Source organism: Mustela putorius, unplaced genomic scaffold (assembly GCF_011764305.1).
Source record: "Mustela putorius furo isolate JIRA1106 unplaced genomic scaffold, ASM1176430v1.1 tig00000275_pilon_pilon_pilon, whole genome shotgun sequence".
Taxonomy (NCBI): domain Eukaryota; kingdom Metazoa; phylum Chordata; class Mammalia; order Carnivora; family Mustelidae; genus Mustela; species Mustela putorius.
The window spans coordinates 11,191,161-11,210,135 of NW_025421341.1; the positions used below are offsets into that span (position 1 = coordinate 11,191,161).

Sequence of the window (18,975 nt, forward strand, 5' to 3'; positions counted from 1 at the left end):
GGTCAGTGGGGGAAGCGGTGTTCAGCGAGGGGCCTGGGGAGAGGAGCCCGAGGCTTTGTTGTGTGCCCTTCGCTCTCTGAAAGTTCACCCACAGCGAGACTTCTCAGACACCCTGTCTGCAGCGGCCTCCTTCCTCACGTCGCGAGGCGATCTTGGCAGCCTGCTCCGGCCGGAACAATGAGATCGGCAGGGCCCTCTCCATCATCCCGGGGCTTCTGCAGAAAACAACCAGCAATTATAAATAGACGTTATTTGTATTTCCATTTTCTTGCCTTCAAGGTTTTCTGGAATAATTCCTTCGGTTTGTTTTGGGTTATTTTCTTCGCATACTTCCTTTGCGGGGGGGGGGAGGTCAGATTTCCTCCTCTCTGAGGCGCCGTGAAGACCCTGGCTGTGAGGGGATTGTGGATAAGCCCCGAGCATCAGAGACGGGTGGTGGGAAGAAATGAGGGAAGAAAAGGCAACTGCCAGCAGTCGCCATTGAAAAGGCAGTGGCGCCAACCCTGAGAGTCAAACTGATGCCGAGTCTTGGCCCGTTGGGGTCCTTGTAGTGATTGAGCGAAGAATAACAGTAACGACAACAGTAATAGTACTAATAATGACTGGCGTTTATTTATTGAGGACTTACTATGTGCCAGGCGCCGTACTGAGCTGTTGACATGCATTAACTCACCAGTGAAGGAGGTCGACCCTTAGTTGTTCAAGACCCGCCAAGTCGGGGGCGGGGGGCTGGCGAGGGGGTTGTGGTGCAGAAGGCACGGGCTCTTCTGAATCCAGCATGGCAGGCTGGTTCTGGAGCCGGGGCTCAGAAACACGAGAGTGAAAGGCAATCTCAAAAACTCAAGCCACGAAAGCACTGTTGATGGATTTGTAGAAGGGGAGGATTTTTTTAAGAAACCGCCACCCCTAGCATTGAGGCTGGGGGGCATCAGAGCCATCTCTAACTTTATGACTTTTCATTCCCTCCTCCGTTTGATTCATGTGTAGGTACCCTTTCTCTCCCCAACGTCTGCCACTCTGCTTTGTAAAAACACAAGTGACAGTAAAAATAACCAGTGTCTCCCAGGAATGTTCGCAGGTATCTAGCACCCTTCTGGGCTCGTGTGGACTTTCACAGTCCTGCCAACAGTCCCACAAGGTGTGGATCATGGTTATTTCCATTTTCTAGATGAAGAAACTGAGACTTAGAGAGGCTCAGTGCCTGCGTTTGTGCCGCTAACACGTGCTGGAAACAGCTGGGTCTGCCTACAAAGCCCGTGCCCCACACTTCTCAGAGAACACACCCGCTTATCGACGGATATGTTTCTGTATCACAGTCATTTAAGTTTTTTTGTTTTTGTTTTTTTTTTTTTTTTTTTTTGGTCACAGACCTAGGAAAATGTGCGTACACACAAACGCACAAAATTTCTGCATTTGACTCTAGGGCATCTCTCACCTACTGAAACTCTGTGGGTCCTACTAGAAATCCACGGGTTGAAGAATATGTGCTCTAGATGATACTTTAAGAGCTTATAAATACACAGGATACTGTTTTCTCACTCGATGGACCATATGTTCACATATGGGTATATATGTGCTTATAAAAATACTTCACTTGCAAAAATTAATATGTTATCCCATCTGAACACTTAAAAGCCAGATTTCAACTGGGTGAGTCTTGAAACCATAGATTCCAAATCCGCTCACTGCTTCTATCGGTGATTTGTCTATTAATTTTGGCAAGTCCTCTAGGCTTTGTTTAAACGAAACAGCTAAATAAAAAGAGCAAGATTCTGCTAAGTCTCTAACGGGAACCAAGCAGTTTCTTTATACCCCATACCTTCTGATGCTATTGTACAGGCACAATCTGATACTTTCACGGGATGGAGGTGAGGCCTGTAGGCCCAGGAGTGAGACTCCGACCTATCCTTCTCATGGGACTTTGGGCAGGTCAGTTAGACTCTCTGAACCCCAGATTCTTCATCTGTAAATGGGTGGCAACCGTGACAGCATGAGGATTAAATGAAGTAATATCTAAACAAGGGCCTAGCCCATAATAAATGCTCAGTAAATGGTTGGTATTTCTTTCCACTGATGTTCCCAGTGCTGTTCTAGCTTCTTCTTAAATGGGTGGCCCTGATGAAAGGGAAAAATTCAAGGAAATGAAATTTGCTTCTTTAAAAAAAAATCTGACCTGACCTTGACCTGATTTCTCCATAAAGGCTGGATTTCACTATTGAGCCAGAGACCAGGTGACCTGGCTGTGGGTCTGACTGGACCAGAGACTTGGGTGGGCCTCGTGCAGACCTGCCCACAGCCTCTTTGTGTCTCAGGCAGCTTCTTCCCTGCGAACTTGTATGTGACAGTGTTGTCTTTTCCTCCTCTTTTCCCTGCAGGTTTTAATGTAAGGATTAATAAGACAGTGTTTGTAGATGTCTTTGAGCTTCCCAGAAGAAAGGCACTCCAGGAGGTGGTAGATTCTCTGGCCTCCATAATCTACTCATGAAATATGGAACTTTGAAAGTGTGAGAAAAATCTCAAATCACTTTGACAGCATTTTAATTATAGTTGATTTGTTTGCCGCTAATAGTGAAAATGCTGTCAGCATGATTTGAGATGTTTCTTCCACTCAAAATGTTATATTTCATGTTTTCGAGTCATGAGGCAACATTTCGGTTTCCAGATAAAACCAGAATAGCTCAGTGAATGTGTTGGAGCACAAAGGCAAAGAGTAGAAAATGGACCAAATGTATCCGTCCCCTCGGGAAACATCGTCACAGAGTGAATTCTTCCCGAACTTACCAACGGTAGGCCCCTCGTTCATTTGCTCACACCACAAGAAATAACAAGCCCAGCTCTATGCCAGCCACCATGGAAAGAGTAGAAATTCCGCAGTAAAAAGGCAAGGTCCTCGCCCTCGTGGTGCTTACTATGTAGTGAGGACACAGATTCCAAAGAAATAAACAAGTATATTGACAAGACCTTTGTAAATGATAATAGCTATAAAGGCAGTATGAGGATGGCGAGGCGGAGAAGAAGGGTCTGAAATAGGGTGGTCAGGACAGGCTTTTCTGAGGAGGTGATTTTTGAACTGAGAAAAAGGAGAGAGCACCAACCACAGAAGAAGGGATCACAGACGGAGGGAAGAGACCGTGCAAAAGCCCAGGGGCTAGAAAGAGCTTGCCATGTGCAAAGTGTGAGGTCTTAAAAATTTGTGATACAAGTAGCGTAAGAGGAGACATTGACTGGTTGGCTTCCAGACATGGGTGTCGGGGAGGCATGAGTGCTGTGATGTGTAGACCCAAGTATCATAGAATGAGCACAGCCCTCTTTCCCAGAGCACCAAGCACTCCACCTGGGACAGAGAAATCTCCTCACAAGCAGCTCTAAGTGGCAGTTCCTTCGGTGGCACTCCGGCAGGGTGGACATCATCTGGCCATTTGAGAAGGGCCTGGATGTCGTGAAGAATCTTCTAGCTCAGGCTCGGTTGGCTAACCCAGCCTTCGGGGGCCTGCTGGGAAGTGTCAAGCGTGGATAGAGTTATGGAAACTAGAAAGCGTCTTCTCATGTTTGCCTAGTGATGAGAGGAAACAAGGAGTCTGTTGCTTTTTCCTACCTCTCCTGTGGACTCTGAAAATTAATTCCACCGTCAAGGTTCCCACGCCCCAAATGTGGGTTTGGGGAGAGAAATGAAGACTTTGAAGTCGAGGAAGAACGTACAGAAAACGTTCTCTAGACAAACGCTCGACGTGCCGATGTCAGAATCTGTGAGGAGAAAAGTAAAAAGGCACCCGGGAGCCATTTTGGAGAGAAAGGAAAAAGGTAGGAGTGAAAATGGCTACTTCAGCTTAGGAAAGTAAATAGACGGCTAAAATAATAAAAGGTAGTGTTAAAGCTTTGGAAGGAATTTTTTCATTTGAGGGAGATTATGAATAATGAAATGCAAACACAGTAGTTAATGTGTCCGTTCGCTGGTTTATGTTTTCTTCTGGAAGACGAATAATGTGTTCTAAGAGGAATGGCCTTGCGGGTTGTCCTCCTTGGCTGTCGTTGGGGGTGAGCCCGGAGTTTGGACCCCAGATTCCTTTACCAGACAAATGCTGGCTATCAGCTGCTCGAGGAGGAGCCGTATTTATTCCAAGGCCACAAACTTCCTAATCCCCCACGAGCTCTTCCAAATGAACCTGACAACACTGAAATTTCTAAGGAGATTTACTCCAGCTGTAGCAAATCCCTAATAATAAAAAATTTCCCCAAATGAGTCAGTCACACAGGACATAAATGAGACGTTCTGTGTGAAGTCAGCATGTCATTCAGTGTGTGCCCTTTATACAAAAAGCCCAGCCAGGAGACTGTGTTGTCCACAGGGCAAAGCCTGGGCACTGGGGGTTGGGGGAGAGGGTGTCAGCCACCAAGTTGTCACTGGGGGTCCCTTGCCCCTCAAGCAAACCTGATAGGAAAAATGCAGTTTTTCTAAGAAGTTTAAGTAAGCCTGATTATTTGCTTCACAAAAGGATTTACCAGAGGGGTCCTTTAAATAACAAGCCCGGAAAGAAAATTTATAATTCGATTGATATGTATAAACCTTTTTCAAAAATGCATCCCTTCACTGTGTGTACGTGAATACGTAAGGATGTATTTGTAGCTGCCGGCATTACAAAAAAAGGATTTGGGTGGTACATCCACGGAGTAAATTGAGGCAGGCGTACAGCCATGGCATTTGCCATCAGCTTCGTCGCTGATTGTGTTAATCCCCTAAATTACTCCACGCGTGATTAGGCAACCAGAGAGAACCCTCCCCTCCTGGTGACCCAGCCAGTGGGATGTCTGGACCTTTCATTGTCCTTTCTGGAGAAACAGGCGACACAAAGCCTGGAGATATCTGGGTATCATTTTCAAAAAATACCTTCAAGTATTTTCTGGGTGTGGGCCACGTCCCTGTCCCGGTTCTAGGTCACCCAGCGCTGTGACTGACTTAGTCTCCTCGCTACACTTCTGGGAGACACGGAGGGCGGGGCTAATGCTGGTGATGACGGGAATCACATTTTCATTTGCCACATCGTGAGAGCTGGTTCTTTTTCTCTGCGGTCCTACTCTGAACAAAAAAATCTTCCTTATCTTATGTTTTCTTTTATTCTATCGTGTACTGCTTTATGGGTTATTGAAATCTGGTTAAATACACCATTACATGAATTTCAGGTATAGGATATAGTGATTTGACAACTGGATGCGTTCCCCGGTGCTCACCACGGTGGTGCAGTCACCATCTGTCACCGTGGAAAAAAAAAAAAATTCTTAATGGAAGCAGCTTTATTGTATATACTTGTGGCTTATTGAGAAATGCAAGCTTATTGTAAGCAATTCAGATAATAGAAAAGAACAAAGAAAGAAGTAGCAATTACCGGTTTTACCATCCGTATATCTCACTACTGTTAATATTTTAGTTTATGTAGTCTTTCAGACTTTTTTCTGCTTATGTGTGCAAGATTGTGTGTGTATATATATGTACACAGATATATACATAGGTATTTTAACACATTGCTTTTTAAAAATCCATTTTTTTAAACTAACAATATAGCATGGCCATTTTCCTATAAAAACAAAATATCTAGACCTAAAACACTATCAATCCACTATAGCAGTAGAGCATTCTATTTTATAAATATACCAAAATTGATTTCCCTGCCTTCCTTTGTTGGACATTTTGATATGGTGCTGTTTATAAACGAAGCATCTTTCCACTTTTTTTTAATGCTTTTTTTTTGTATTATATCTACACCCACAAAGATACATATACATCTTTTTACAATTGTCTGATGATTTTCTTAGGAAAAATTCCTAGCAGTGGAATTGCTGGATTAAAAAGTTTGTCACATTTCTGCCAAAATGCTCTCCAAAATGTTATAACAGATGTTCGTTCCACTTACACTGCACTTTTACTCACTCGCTCTATTCACCTCAGAAATGGGTGTGAGGATACAACAAATCACGGCTGACTGACAACCAGGCTGAGTACTCACGCTCTATACAGATTATGTTGGTCACTTACATCTCACAACCACCCTAGGAAAAAGGTTCGAATATCCCTTTTGGCTGTCATTTTCCCCATTGCTGAGGATCAGAAAGGTTAAGTAACTTGCCTGAGGTCACCCAGCTAAGAAGGCCACATTGGGATCCAAACCTAGTTCTGTCTGCTTCTGGGATCAGCCAGGGCCTGGCAAGGGGCGGAGGTTGGGGGGTAAGGGTGAGCGGGACGATTCCATCCAGGTTCCTACATCCACTACTCACGTGAACTGGGTAATATCTGCTTCCTGAACACGGCTGGCTTCTCAACAGTGGCACACCCTGATGGGACATCACCGTTACTCAGCTGAGATTGACTGACTGATTAACAGTGCTTACCTCAGAGTGGAAATACCAAGGAGGGATTTTCCAGAAGGTTTGGGGAATTTCCTTTGAGAACAAACTATCTTTCCCCTTTTGTTTTGGAAGTGAGGAAGCACATTTTCAAACTGAGAGCCCTCTCCCAAATTGAAATCACAGATTCCCCCACCCCCACTGCCTTTCTCAGTCTGTGGCCCTCTCTCCGGAGCTGCTGAGGGGAGACCCGCCATCTTGTCTACACTAGACACACCAGTTTCTGTGATTCTTTTGACTATAGGATTCCAGCCCTCTGGGGTCCAAGACTGAACTAATCCCGGTCCCTTCCTTACACTTCCTTCACTGCCCTGTTCCTAAGTGGCTGTGCAGTCTGAAATATGGCTCCTGGGGGCTGCAGTGAGGCCTCGGGCCACTGAGACTCAAATAAGCTGCTTGTGCAGGCAGCCAGCTCCCACAGACCCTGTGTGTGTGGCAGGAGCCTGCAGGCACATCCCAGGGAGGGTCGCTTCTCCCTCTCTTTACCCAAAAGAGAGAAATCTCTTCCATGTTGTTTTAACAGTGTGCTGCAAAATAAACAGGGAGAGAGAAGGAAGGGGATGGTTATCAGTAAATAGTGGGGACAGTGACCAGAAGTTTGCAGGGAGCTGGTGGGGAACGACTCGCCCACCTCAGCTGCGGAGACAGTGGTAGTCACTGGGAGCCCAGGGAGGAGCACGGAGTCGGCACCATGAAGATGGCCAGAACACACAGCAAGGCCCTGAATGTGTGCCTGTGCGGTTAAAATGGCGTCCCGCGGTGTGTGCACCATCCTGCAAACCTAGCCAAGGATGTCTGTCTTTGACGAGTCTTCCCCAAGCTGGGACCAGGTTGATTGGGTTTGAAATGAGCTCAGGCCTCCGCGCAGGGATGGCAGCCTGCTCTGCCTCTTGCTGAGGCTAATAGTTCTGTGTTCCTAGACACTGGGTCCCCAGGGATTCACCCCCTGCTTTTGGAGAAAGGTTTTTATGGCCTTCTCTAATACAATGCTGATTCCTTTTAAAAACATGTTGTTGACTAGATGCTGCAGAGGTGAAATGGGTAGAGTCATCTCAAGGAGCGAGGGGCCCACATACGGGAGTCTTTATCACGAACAAGTAAAGATAAGGGAAGAGGGAGTAACCCAGGAGGAAACTGGACCATGGGGAGAGGGCAGGAAAGTAAGCAGATCCCTCAGGAACGTCCCCAGTGTGCCTGGCTCTGTGCCCAGCACCTTCCTCATATCCTTTATTTTATCTCCAACCCAGCCCTCTGAACTGGGTATTTTTATCCCCATCTTGTACAGATGAAGAAATTGATCTCAGAGGGGTTAAGTCACTTGCAGTAATGCAGAGCTAAGAAGAAAAGACTAAGATACAGAGAGATCATGATGGAAACAAAAATGGTGCTATGGAAGGAAAGAAAAGTGCTTGCTTGGAGATATTTGATAGAAGGATGCTGTGTTCTTATGTGGGCAAGAGATAAGGCCCTAAAATCTAGCCATCCACCGAGGCACCCATTCTCTCCATGGCTTCAATAAAGCAATGCAGCTTCCTATATTGAGGTCGATCAGTCTATAGAGAGAAGCAAACCTAAGTGGCCTTTGTTTATCAATATGAAACACCCCCGGGGTCTAGAAAGGGCGAGCACAGGAGCCGGGGCGAGACAGTGGTCCCTTTCCTCTCCTGAGAATCATCTTTGCTCATACGTGCCCCTTTGTACCCACCTCACGTAGGTATGACTTCATTGAGATTCGGGATGGAGACAGTGAATCTGCAGACCTCCTGGGAAAGCACTGTGGGAACATCGCCCCACCCACCATCATCTCCTCGGGCTCCGTGCTCTACATCAAGTTCACCTCGGACTACGCCCGGCAGGGGGCAGGCTTCTCCCTGCGCTACGAGATCTTCAAGACAGGTCAGTGCGGTCACGGGTGGAGAGTGGGGTTCTGGGTGCACCCCAGAAGACACGGGGCCACCATCGGTGTCTAGTTCTGGAGCACCGTCCAAGGGAACTGTGTGATGGTTCCATGTGCGTAGTGGAAAGTTACATAAGTTTTTGGAGTTGGAAGAGGGGCTCAGGGGGACCATGGACACAGCCCCAGAAGAAAAAGCCGGTTTAACTTATCCAACTTGAGAGCGAGCCTTGCATGGTTAGCGCTGGGCATGCCCGCCAGGCAGACAAGCATTGTCTGTGGCACCAAGAGCGGAGGGAGCACCAATAAAATACACAAATGCTTTCAAAAAGAATTCAATTTTTGTGTGTGTTTAAAAATCACAGTAATCTTCATGGGAAAAAAGCAAAACTTGGTCGAACTTCCTCCTAATTACTTCATGGTTTAATGTTGCCTTTATCCAGAATTTCATGGGCAGAAGGGCATAATCTTTTCAGTGTTTAGAGTCTCTAAAAGATCTTACCAGTGGGGTCATACAGTAGGACTACATACAAACGTAGTCATACATCCATACATTTACGTTCGCATGTGGTTCGTCCGAATTCCCCCTGCTGACCCATTTGACATCTTGTGCCTGTTGGACCCCGACTTCCTAAATGCCAGGGTAAATACCTCCTGAAAAGCCATCAAAAAGGTAGTAGAAAGAGACAGCACACTGCACTTCCTTTAAGGTGACTGCCTGCTTTCCATTAGGCCCCCCTTCGACTAGTTTAGGCTCTGAGAACATGGGTCCCTCCTTATTCATAACCGGACTGACCCAACTCGTACTCCCAAGTCCCAGTATCTACACTGACGCGCTCCGAGCAGCGTGCCGGGCCCTCCCGTGTGCGAGCTCGTTATCTTGAGACTGAGCAAAGTGCACCCCCCAGTCCCCCTCTCACCCCCGGCCTGTTCCCCACCTCTCAGGCTCTCGCCATCTACCAGTGTGGCCCCTCTGAGCCTCTGTTTTACAACTCGTGGACGGAGTCCTGTTCAAGGGGAGGCCGTCCACTTTGTCATCAAGAGACCCAAGTCCGGCGCCTGTGGGGTTCAGTGTAAGGGGCCCTATTCATATATGTTTTCTTTTCAATAAACAGTTCTTGAAAGGAAGTGGTAGCTGCTGAAAGCACTTTTTATATCCACTCTGTCTAAATATTTGTCAGATTTGTCTGCCTGAGAGCAAGAGCGTAGAATCCAATGAAGGGGCAGGCCCGAGGGAACTGCGTCCAGCCATCATCGAGCCAGAGTGGGAGCACAGACTGTCCCGGGCACAAGTCCCAAGAAGGCCCGTCTGTCATGGGTCATCACGCTCCCAACCACATGAGGTCATAGGGACCGGCAGTCTGTGTCCACTGTCCCAGGAGGCTGGTGAGAGGCTCCTGAATGCCTCCATCCGTATTGCCGAGAGTCCTATATAAGATTCCGATGGGTCATCCACCAGCTCAGCTAGAACCTTCCTCGTCTCCTCTTCTGCAGCGGGGAGAGAGAAGATAGAAAGGAATAAAAACGGGATGTTTGCCCTCTTCTCGTGGGCAAACAGGTGTGCAAACCCTCCTGTGTAACAGACGTGCAGTGGATGTTGTTGGATGAACGTAGGTAAATAGTTATGTAAACCGAGAAGAAAACTATAATACGAGGCTATAGGAATCCGCACCTAGTAGTAGAATGAACATGATCGGGTTATGAGAATGAGGGCTCCATTGAGTGGCTTAGCAAGCGGGGGACCTGGGAAGTCAACTCCATAGCCAGGTCCCCAGGGCTAACGCCGTCACTCCACTCCCCTGTGCGGACAGGGAACGGAAAGCAGCTGCAAGCAGGGTCTTCTGGGGAGCTGGCCCAGGGACATCACAGGAAGGGTGAGCAGGACCCTTGAGCTCATCTCTGTTTCATGCTTCCTGACTTAGTATTTCCCAAAGGATGGTGCCATAGTCTCCGGAAAGTCGCAGAAGGAGTGAATGCTAACCCTCTCCACGATGCACATTTGCAGGGATGAGGGTAAAAGTTAAAACGCACGAGAGGGTAGCGTAACAGAGCGCTGCTGTGTTGAGGACTGCTAGTCTGTGGATGCCTAGACGCAGGAACTCCAGCCGTGGCAGGCGGCTTGGCGTGGAGCAGTGGGGCAGCCTGCTTCAAGGACTAGGACGGCCTAAAGAAGGAGAGAGATTCCTGCAGTGGGACACAGCCCCACCCACAGCGGCCACATTTCTGGGGGAACCTAAGAGAGAAAACGAGAACCCAGTGCTCTTCTTGGGGTCCACTGTCTCCTGCCACCATGCCTGCCTGCGAGAGAGCAGCTCTCGGCATGAAAATCGGCCCTGTATACCGTGCGTAGGTGTGTGGGCTACACGGTTCAAAGCTGAGACGTCTCGAAGGATGAGCATTCTTCCAGGTGCCATGCCCTCCCTGCCCCCACATTTCCACTGTCGGAGTCCTGGAAGAAAATACACAAAGTTGACGTCACCCACAGAACATGAAAGAAATGTGTGAACATGCCGCGGAAATCCAAACAAACACAGCTATGTTTGCTAGTCAGATTCATAGAGAAAGAAGGGGGACTGCAAACACAGATACACAAGATAACCCTCCTGAGGACCAGGGAAGCCTGACGGCGCATCGCCCTGGCCAGCGTCAGCTGCAGAATTCTCCTGACAGACGCAAACCCCCAGCTCGGGTCTAGACGGGGGGGCATGTGGCTAGAGTGGGAGGTTCCTGTCTGCCCTGAGTGAAGTGGTTTATAAAAGAGTCAACATAATACCAGACTGTCCACGTGTAAAAGAGCAAACCGAAATGGCTCGCAAACTTAAAGGATCTCAGATTGCCCAATCCTAAGCAGAACGGAGAAAGGAATTTTAAAATAACTTTAAAAGTAACGCTGGATGCTGCATCACTGGAAAACATGGGTTTTTTGGTTTGTTCGTTTTCTGATACTCGTTTGACTAAAGTTCAAGATCAAGTTTTCTTTCCTGGTGTCCAGTGACATTTCAGAAACTGAAAGCCCTGGGGTCATTCACAGACAGAGAAACCTTAGCAAGTGTCCTCTAGTCCTACTTCTTGAACTGAATTCACCTTTCAAGGTCAAGCAGAGTCCCAATGGGATAAATCCACCACGTTTTAAATAGCTTTATGCAGATTCGCCTTTCGCTTGCAGAGTTATTGTAACATTGACAGTGGGAAAACACGGAGGGGGCGTTTTTCACACCAGACTCCTTTGGTATGAAATCATCCACTGCAGCCGAAATCCCCCAGCTTGCGTGGACAGCCTTAGCATGGAGTGAACTGGAGTGTTTGTTGACTGAACTATTTTTTTAAATCTTTAGTTCCTTTTTTTTTTTTTTAAGATTTTATTCATTTATTTTACAGAGATCACAAGTAGGCAGAGAGACAGGCAGGCGGGGAGAGGAAGAAGCAGGCTCCCTGCTGAGCAGAGAGCCCGATGCAGGGCTCCATCCCAGGACCCTGGGATCATGACTCGAGCCGAAGGCAGAGGCTTTAACCCACTGAGCCACCCAGGCACCCCTGATCTTTAATTCTTTTACTGCATGGCAGAAAAGAATCTTGGATGAACTAGATGTCTACAAGATTCCACTTTTGTCCCAAGATGGTCCTGAGACCTCCTCTCCAGTCACTCTTCAGCTCCTGCTTTCCGACACTTTACCCACAGTCCAGACTCTGAGTGGCACAATTAGAGATGAAGGTACCCCTGCAATGGACGAGTGTGATTGTTCTGCATAGAAAGGATAAAACTGGTTTTTTTCCTTGTTTAAAATAAGCCAGAGGATATACCCATGTATAGCCATGTGTCAGAGAGAGATACACACTCTTTTTGGTGGTTTTTATTTGTTCGTTTCGCCTTAAAGATATCATATGGAAAAATTCTGACCACCCAAATGCAGGACTGTAACCCTGAACCCTGGAAACAGGCTCCTCCGGGGTCTCTCTCGGGCTCACTAGGTATCCAGTGTGGAAGATTTGGTCCCTTAGGGATGGGAGGAACCAAAGAAAGATTCCACCGAAAATTCCCCACTCCCAGGGAGATGGGGATTCCCCTGGCCTTGAAAAGGAATGACAAGAGAGCAAACCCAAAGAGGGAACGTCAGGATGCCTTTTCTAGCTCCGAAAGCAAGTCGTGGAGAGAGAGTTAATTTCCTCTGGCTAAGTGACCCACATGGAGAAGGCCGCACAATAGCAATGAACACTAACCTTTTCAAGATTCCTCGCAGCCCTTCCAAAGGCCTGCCAGCTGGCTTGGCTTTGCCCAAGCGCCTCATCCCAGACCATTGAGGAGGCCCTTCAGAGTGTGAGGCTTGACAGTAAACAAAGCTGGAGGCTCGGCAGTAAACACACAGGGGAAAGACCGGCCCCGCTCAGCCCTGCGGACCTGGTTGCCCACGGGGCCGCCCTGCCCTTGACAGAGCACAGAGCCTCCGAGGGGCAGATGTGTCACTTAGGGAGCGTTTAGAACCCTGGAAAGGTTAGCTCTTGCCCCAGCGGGCACGGGGTACCCCCCTGCCAGGGCAGAGCGCTGGTCGGAAGGGCGGAGGGCACGGAGGGGCTGGTCGCGATGTCGGGATTTCCGTCTGATACGGAAGGAAGTTGCGGTCCCCCTTCGCCCACTTCTTTGCACGGCCCCTGTGCCAAGTCCGACCCTCGCGCCTCCCCGAGAGCTGTTGTCGATACGGAGCCCTGCGGAGGGGCCTGCCGCGGGAGCCGAGGATGAAGACATCGCTGCGGGCGAAGATCCGTGTATTGACATCACACGGTTCTGTTGCAGTGGGATCCCCAGAGGACACCTCCTGCCAGTAAACACCTGGTTTATCGAGTATTTCTGTATTTTTCCTTCATACTTCAAGTGCCTGTTATCCTCCTCATAAACCCTGCTACCTTTTTTTTTTTTTTTTAATTTTAAAATCAGAATACAGTGAAATCGATTGTGACCGTCCAGCCTTCCAGTGGTACCATGGATTGGTACCGCTTCTGGCCCCGGCTGCTCCGTGGGCCGGTGGCCTGGGCTGCAGTGTCCCGGGACCCGCCAGAGGCCCGTCCTGGCTGAAAACTCATGAGGCGCCTTTTAATGGGACTCTACCTAGAGGCATTCCCAGATCTGGTGGCTCTAATCCTCTTAGAGCTCCCACTGCCATGCAAGCCTGCACCGGGACGCGAATGTGTGCCGCATTTAATAAGAAGGCCTCCCGGAGTCCCAAGGAAACAGCCCCAAGAGCTTCGGAGACAAACAAGGCCCTCCCCACCACAAAGGGACCAGAAGCCTTCCAAATGTCAATACACTGGCGCATTTTTCCAAACTTGCTGCTAGAGCGGCCTTTAACATCCCCGACGCCCTGCTGTGATCCACCAGCTACAAAAGTCGATTGTTAATTGTCTGACCACTACAGAGCAGCTCGTTTTAATATAGTCATGACATGAATGAGACCCGAGCTCCCCTTTGCCCCTCCCCTGAGGCACCTTGGATCTTGGAGGGAGAAGGGGGCACTTCGTTGGCTCTGGTACAATAGGGGCTAGTGTTGAGGTCAGCAATAAATAAAGGGTGACATTGTTTTCCTTGCTGGCAATCAGCAAGCCTTCCTTAAGGATTGAAATAACTTACATTTCTGGAGCAAGCAGCTGAGTAATTGAGAAAGAAGACTCTGTTCCTCTTTCCAAGAGACTCTCTCTCTCTCTCTCTCTCTTTCTCTCTCTCTCTGTATCTCACACACACACTTCTTTCTGACCACCCCCCACCACTCCCCAACGCCTCAACTGGTGCTCTCGCTCTGTTACGTAGAGCACGCCAGCACTCCTCCCCTAATTTCTCTCCTCGAGAGAGTCTGGCTTAGAGGCTTGAGACGTGGATGTGAAGAGTATGTTTCTTCAAGGGCCACTCCAGTAGAAACAAAAACCGTATGAGGAGGGGGATGGGGGCTCAAACACTGAACTAGCCCATGTGGCCTTGAAGGAGGGCCTCTTCTTTTCTTCCCTGAATGCTCCAGTTCTCTTTTACATGCAGGCTCCGAAGACTGTTCCAAAAACTTCACAAGCCCCAACGGGACCATCGAATCCCCCGGGTTTCCCGAGAAGTACCCGCACAACTTGGACTGCACCTTTACCATCCTGGCCAAACCCAAGATGGAGATCATCCTGCAGTTCCTGACCTTTGACCTGGAGCACGACCCGTTGCAGGTGGGAGAGGGAGACTGCAAATACGACTGGCTGGACATCTGGGACGGCATTCCGCATGGTGAGTGATGCCGCCGTCACGAGACGTTTCTCTGTAGCTTCGCCTTTGCCTGTGAATGGCTTTGGTGACAATAAAAAGAGAGAACAAAGGCTTCAAAAGCTCCTTAGGGTTTGTGTATGACCCATGATGACTTTCTTTCTTGTTTTTCACCAAGGATGATTTCAGAGAAATTGCAGAAAGGCAGTTTCCTTTCTTGGAAATATTTCTTCGGAGAAGGATAGGCGGAGACTGAGTGGCCTGGATGAGGATGAGAAAGCCTATCCGTAATGTCCTCTTCTGCCCCAGGGTGTCAGGATTTCCATAGAAAATGACTCTGTGACCACCCTTTCTGCCCAAGTAGGATGCTAGAGCCACACGGACTAGATCTGGATCCTGGCTCTGCTCTGAGGCAGCTCTGTAAGCCTGGGCAGCTCACTTAAACCCGGCGTCCTACCTGTATAAATAAGCTGCTTTCATCATCATCATTATTATTACTATGATTTTACTACTATTAATTAAAACAGTCATAGATGTCAAAAAGCTGTATCACCCAAGGCCAGAAGGAACCGGTACTTCTCAGCTGGCATCCAACATAGGTCTTCATAGTCCGTCTCGGACGAGACGAGAAAGCCACTCGTTCACTTCTGTAGTGAGCCTCAGTGTTTTACACTGAGAGGGAGGCGTGATGACTGAGCAGTTTCATTTCCTGAGAAGAGCATAAGACTAAGTCAGAAAACTTGGGTTCTGAATCTCAGCTCTTATTTCTAAAGTCACGTGACCTCTCGAGCCTCAGTTTGTTCTTCTGTAAGTTGGGCGCTATAATGATAGCTCTCTGGCCTGTCCCCAGAACAGAGTGAGAGAAGAGAATGAGGCCAAGTCAGGGAAAACACAGTTGCACCTTGAACAGAGAAAAAAAGTACAGCTGCCTCTTGAACAACGCAGGGATTCAGAGGGCCGGTCGACCATATAGCCAAAAATCCACACATGCCTTCTGACTCTCCAAAACTTAACTGCTAAGAACTTACTATTGACTGAAGGCCTGACCAATAACATAAATAGTCCATGAACACATATTCCGTATGTTATATGTATTCTATATTGTATTCTTACAATAAAATAACCTAAAGAGAAGAAAATGGTATTAAGAAAGTCATAAGGAAGAGAAAACGCATTTACAGTACTGTATTTGTCAAAAAAGAAAAATCCATGTTTAAGTAGGTCCGTGCACTTCAAACCCATGTTGTTTAAAGGTCAACTGTATTTTTTAACGTACAGCAAAAATCTGAGACAGTGTCCTTAGAACCTATCTTTGGTCATTCTTCTATACCCAAAGAGTGCTCTGTGGAGTGACTTCGATTGTGGCAAGGGTGACTGCATTGAAAATGGAGTTTGACATTTCCATTTCTACTGACCTGTTTTTGTCCTGCCTGTCTAGTTGGCCCTCTGATTGGCAAGTACTGTGGGACCAAAACCCCCTCGGAACTACGCTCGTCCACAGGGATCCTCTCCCTGACTTTCCACACGGACATGGCGGTGGCCAAGGATGGCTTCTCTGCACGCTATTACCTGATCCACCAGGACCCACCAGAGAGTGAGTTGGCCGGTTGAGAACTTCTGTCCTCTCCTTCCATCAGGGCTGTGAGATGTACAGTGAAGAGAGGGAAATTCTCCAGAATTGATAGCAGCCTCTGAATTCAGGGAACGGGGGGGTTTTTTCCTCTTGCTAGACAGAGATTTGTAAGAGTCGAACAAATGTCGGCCGGGTACTCATTTCTTTAGAAAGTAGGTATGTGTACCAAGAATGAGTTATTCCCAGGGTAAGTCACGGGACCATCTCCCACTTCAGTTTTCTCATCTGTGAATGCAAGGGAGGTGAGTTAGGATATCTACATAGGGTCCCCTCCCGGGCTAACATTTTTTGAGCTTTTTTCCCTCTGTCAGCCTCCATGGCCATGGTCAGAAAACTGAGCAATTTGTAAACCTTCTTCATCTATGTATTTTACATTGAACATCACTGGCCCTGGGTAGAGTTTGTTTCACTAGACTGATACATGCTTGGACTTTGACTTCATGCTTCATTGTACACACCTTCCAAGCTTCTGCCTTGTGCCAGGTACCTTGCAAAGCCTCGAGTGTAGCTCCGACCCCAGCTGTCCTTGAAATACCCCTCTAGACCTTGAGTCTCCTGCCTCCCTCCACATCTACTCTGAACTCCAGATCAGCTCCTCTAGGACGCGTGCTTCAGACGCGCTGCCTTTAGCCCCCTAGAAACCCAAGTGATAACTCTTGAGTCCTAAAGACATACTTTAAGGATTGGAGCTGGGCAAATCCTGTCCCGGCTGTAGAAGCTTACCCTGTGCATACCCACAGACACGGCAGCCCGGCCAACTGGAAAGGCGATGGATTTTGTTCTGGGTTTTGCTTTCGTTCTTCCAAGAGCTCATGAAGATTGAGGGACAGGGAAACAGTATGGCACCAAGAGCTGCCCATGGCCAGCACCGTCACAGAGTGACTCGGGAATGGGTTTGATGCCTGAAAAAATTGCTGGGCTTTATCGGACACCTGCACACGCAGATACTGACCAGTGTCTGCAGTGTCCCTGGGAAGGACGGCCATTGCACTAATGGCGCGGAGCCAGAGTCTGGACTTCTGGGTCCATGTGCCCAGGTGGAGGGCATAGGGGAAAAGAGTGGCGTGGCTGTGCTCCCGGAGAAATGTCCCGAAGTCGGGTATTCACTGCTTTGCAATGCCGGTCTTCTGTGCCAGAATGCAAGACATTTGAGTGAAAGAGAGAAGCAGAAGGGCCTCCTGGGTGTTTGTGAAGAAAGCAGGCTTCCCACGATGTATCAGCCCACCCAGATTGCCACGAGTCTATCACACGTTTACCTGTATTTCAGTTACGGTGCATCTGGCGTCTGCGAGCGTCTGTAGCCTGAAGCACCAACAGTTCTTATACTTGAGACTGTATTTTTAATTTGTATGATGATTCTTATTTACCCACAGCCTGACTTCTTTTAGGCCCAATTTAGTTTCTTTTTAGGCCCAGAGGGGTTGTCAAGCTCCCTGAGTTGGCAGAGTTATTTTCAAAAGGCGGGTGTGTAATTAGGTCTTTAAGATGAGGGAGTTCCTGCAAGGACTTGTCCCTAGAAGGGAGCAAAATTTGGGGGATCCCAGGAGTTTGTGGTTGAGAGACGTAATCCTACCCTTGACCCTCTCCCTTTCCCAGACTTCCAGTGCAACGTCCCTCTGGGAATGGAATCCGGCCGGATTGCTAATGAGCAGATCAGTGCCTCCTCTACCTACTCGGACGAAAGGTGGACGCCTCAGCAAAGCCGGCTCCATGGCGAGGACAATGGCTGGACCCCCAACTTGGATTCCAGCAAGGAGTACCTCCAGGTATGTACTCCGATACCGCACGGTGTGCCGAGTGTGGGTGGACTGGCGGGCGCGGGAGGTGGCTCGGCTGGCGTGGACGGGGGACACCAGGGAAACACACACAGCCCATCCTGGAGAGCTCCCTTCATTCGTCCATCCAGACACACGCATGTTCCAGGCACGGAGAGACTCAGCCAGGCGCTGTGCTAACTGCTGGGATCAAAGGATGATAAGGCAGACCCTGCCACCACCCTTGTGAAGATTACCAGGCTTTGGGGAAGTTGTTTGGCCTGGGCGCTGTTTGCCTCTTCGAATAGCTATCCAAGGAACATTCTATAAACAGTTCCAGATCTTCCTCATTCTTGGCACAGGGAGGCATCAGAGACTCGGTCGGGGGAGGGCGTTTTCCTGAGGGCAGACTTGTTGAGTCGCCAGCTGAGCATGGCAGCTCCTCATGATCTTTGCTGTTCGGAGGGAGCCCTGCCAGGAAGGTTTTGCACATAGCGATCAGAAGAACACACGGGAAAATGTCACCACCGGGAATGCGGCTCTGGTTGCCCAGATGCTTTGCACCGTCTTCTCAAACTATTGGTCGCTTTCCTTCTGAGTGAGCCTTGCAGTGTATGTTGAATCCTCCCCACCCTGAAACCGTAGACCGGTCTGGTTCGCATCCCCCAGCAACAGTGGGCTGCTAGGTCCATGCTAGAGCCATGACTGCTTTTATGACACACACCAGACAGCCTTGTGACCCACTGACAAGCGGTCCTAGCTCTGATGTGACCCGGTGGCCTCTGCTCTGCGAAGGACGTGGCAGAGCAGACAACAGGACAGGGAGAAGTACCCCTTAGAAACTTCCAGGCAGTCCGCAGAGGTTCAAACAGGGCAATCCTAAGGCCATTTGTCACTATCTCTTCTCTGCCTCTCCAAAAACCCTTCTCATCCTGCAGAGCTTCCAGAACGTTCTCCTACATAATCAATGTTCCATTGATTTCAATCCTTATTTTTGGTCCTCAATCATAAGCTTTCTCTTGTTGCCCTCCAGCTGTTTATAGTACACATACACAGCACGGCCTACCTCTTT

The 18,975-nt window shown here is 48.6% G+C and overlaps 1 protein-coding gene across 1 annotated transcript in view; it reads left to right on the top strand.

The window, feature by feature from the left end:
- NRP2 (neuropilin 2) overlaps positions 1-18,975 on the top strand; it is a 114,697-nt gene that overhangs the window by 26,165 nt on the left and 69,557 nt on the right. The window contains 4 exon segments of the mRNA XM_004764215.3: positions 8,111-8,292; positions 14,310-14,540; positions 15,955-16,110; positions 17,746-17,915. Coding sequence (XP_004764272.2) covers positions 8,111-8,292; positions 14,310-14,540; positions 15,955-16,110; positions 17,746-17,915 — 739 coding nt within the window.